Here is a 1,232-nt window from a genome sequence, read left to right as displayed (position 1 = left end):
ATATATATACACTGATATCATTAATATACATTAATTTAACATATACATTAATTATCATTAATCATTTGGAAACTGTGATTATAAATGCAGCTTTGTGTTCTGACTCACCTTAACTTCATGAGTGGTGATATAAAACCCACACAAACTGTAGGAAGATGTTCATGTGTTGATCTGTTAAATTACCTTTTTACTTACAATGAAGTTTCAGTAATKAGTCTTTAATTAAAGAAAGTGAAAGTAACGTGAGTTTAAACTCAGCACTCACAACACTKTGGTTGTTGGTCTCCACAAGCCCACCCTCTGCTCCTGATGATCGTAGATCTTTGTTTTGACCCAGCAAACAAAGCGCTCCACAGAAACCCTAATCTGCAACAAGATCGGTAACTTTTATAAACTGCTGTTCAGTTTGTTAGCAACATAAAAATAAAATGTAGCTACTGGTAGTAAAGTTTAGATTACAGGCACTGAAATGAACTTCTCGATGCTTGGAGGAGACATTTGACAAACCCAGGTGTTGGTTGTTGATCATAATGTTTCATCTGTTTGTTGTCATTCATCCCAACAGAAAAACAGAAAGGAGATCCCGTGTTACTGGGAGAACCAACCGGCTGGCTGCCAGAAGCCACATTGTGCTTTTTTTCATGAGAAGCCCCGCTACATTGAAGGCGTCTTTGTCCCACCCAGTAAAAGTAAGTGAACTTTGTCCCTCTAACAAAGTAATAATCTAAACTTTACTGGTTTTTGAAGTCTACTAATGACATCAGGTGTCATTCTTCCAGGTCAGAGCATAAAGGAGGAGGTCCAACATGAGGAACCAGTTCTCCCATCAACTCCTCCTCTGACCACCACAGCCAACCCTCAGCTCAGAGGAGTCATCAAGACAGAAGCTCAGGAACCGGTGCCCAGCCCAACGCACCCACCTGTTGTCATTAATCCAGCTGATGATGATGAGGATGAAGATGGTAAACAACCCGACCGTTTGATACAAGGTGTTCCTTTAACATCCTTTAATTTGATCTTTCACTCACACACAGCTGTGTTTTCAGATCAGTTCTCAGAGGAAGGAGAGGAAAACAAGACTGGTCCTTCACCAAAGAAGATTCCCAAATCAGGTCAGACGTCTGTTGTCAGCTGGTGCTTTATTCTTTAAAGAGACAATATTATGTGTTTCTCAGGCATACATTTAAATACTATACCATAATAAAGTATCTGTGTCCCCTTTAGCTGTTATT

General features: G+C 39.7%; 1 protein-coding gene across 6 annotated transcripts in view; it reads left to right on the top strand.

Moving 5' to 3' along the window:
* The window catches only part of zc3h11a (zinc finger CCCH-type containing 11A), a 16,159-nt gene that overhangs the window by 4,030 nt on the left and 10,897 nt on the right, over positions 1-1,232 (top strand). For 3 of the 6 annotated variants that reach the window (XM_014010575.1, XM_014010580.1, XM_014010576.1), the window contains 3 exons: positions 566-689; positions 765-962; positions 1,035-1,112. In XM_014010575.1, coding sequence (XP_013866029.1) covers positions 566-689; positions 765-962; positions 1,035-1,112 — 400 coding nt within the window. The remainder of the gene's footprint in view (positions 1-565; positions 690-764; positions 963-1,034; positions 1,113-1,232) is intronic. The other 3 variants (XM_014010578.1, XM_014010577.1, XM_014010579.1) reach the window with 3 other exon arrangements.

The sequence above is a fragment of the Austrofundulus limnaeus genome, unplaced genomic scaffold, assembly GCF_001266775.1.
Source record: "Austrofundulus limnaeus strain Quisiro unplaced genomic scaffold, Austrofundulus_limnaeus-1.0 Scaffold70, whole genome shotgun sequence".
Lineage (NCBI taxonomy): Eukaryota > Metazoa > Chordata > Actinopteri > Cyprinodontiformes > Rivulidae > Austrofundulus > Austrofundulus limnaeus.
The sequence above is the reverse complement of the archived record's forward strand: the minus strand, read 5'-3'. Positions and strand labels throughout refer to the sequence as shown.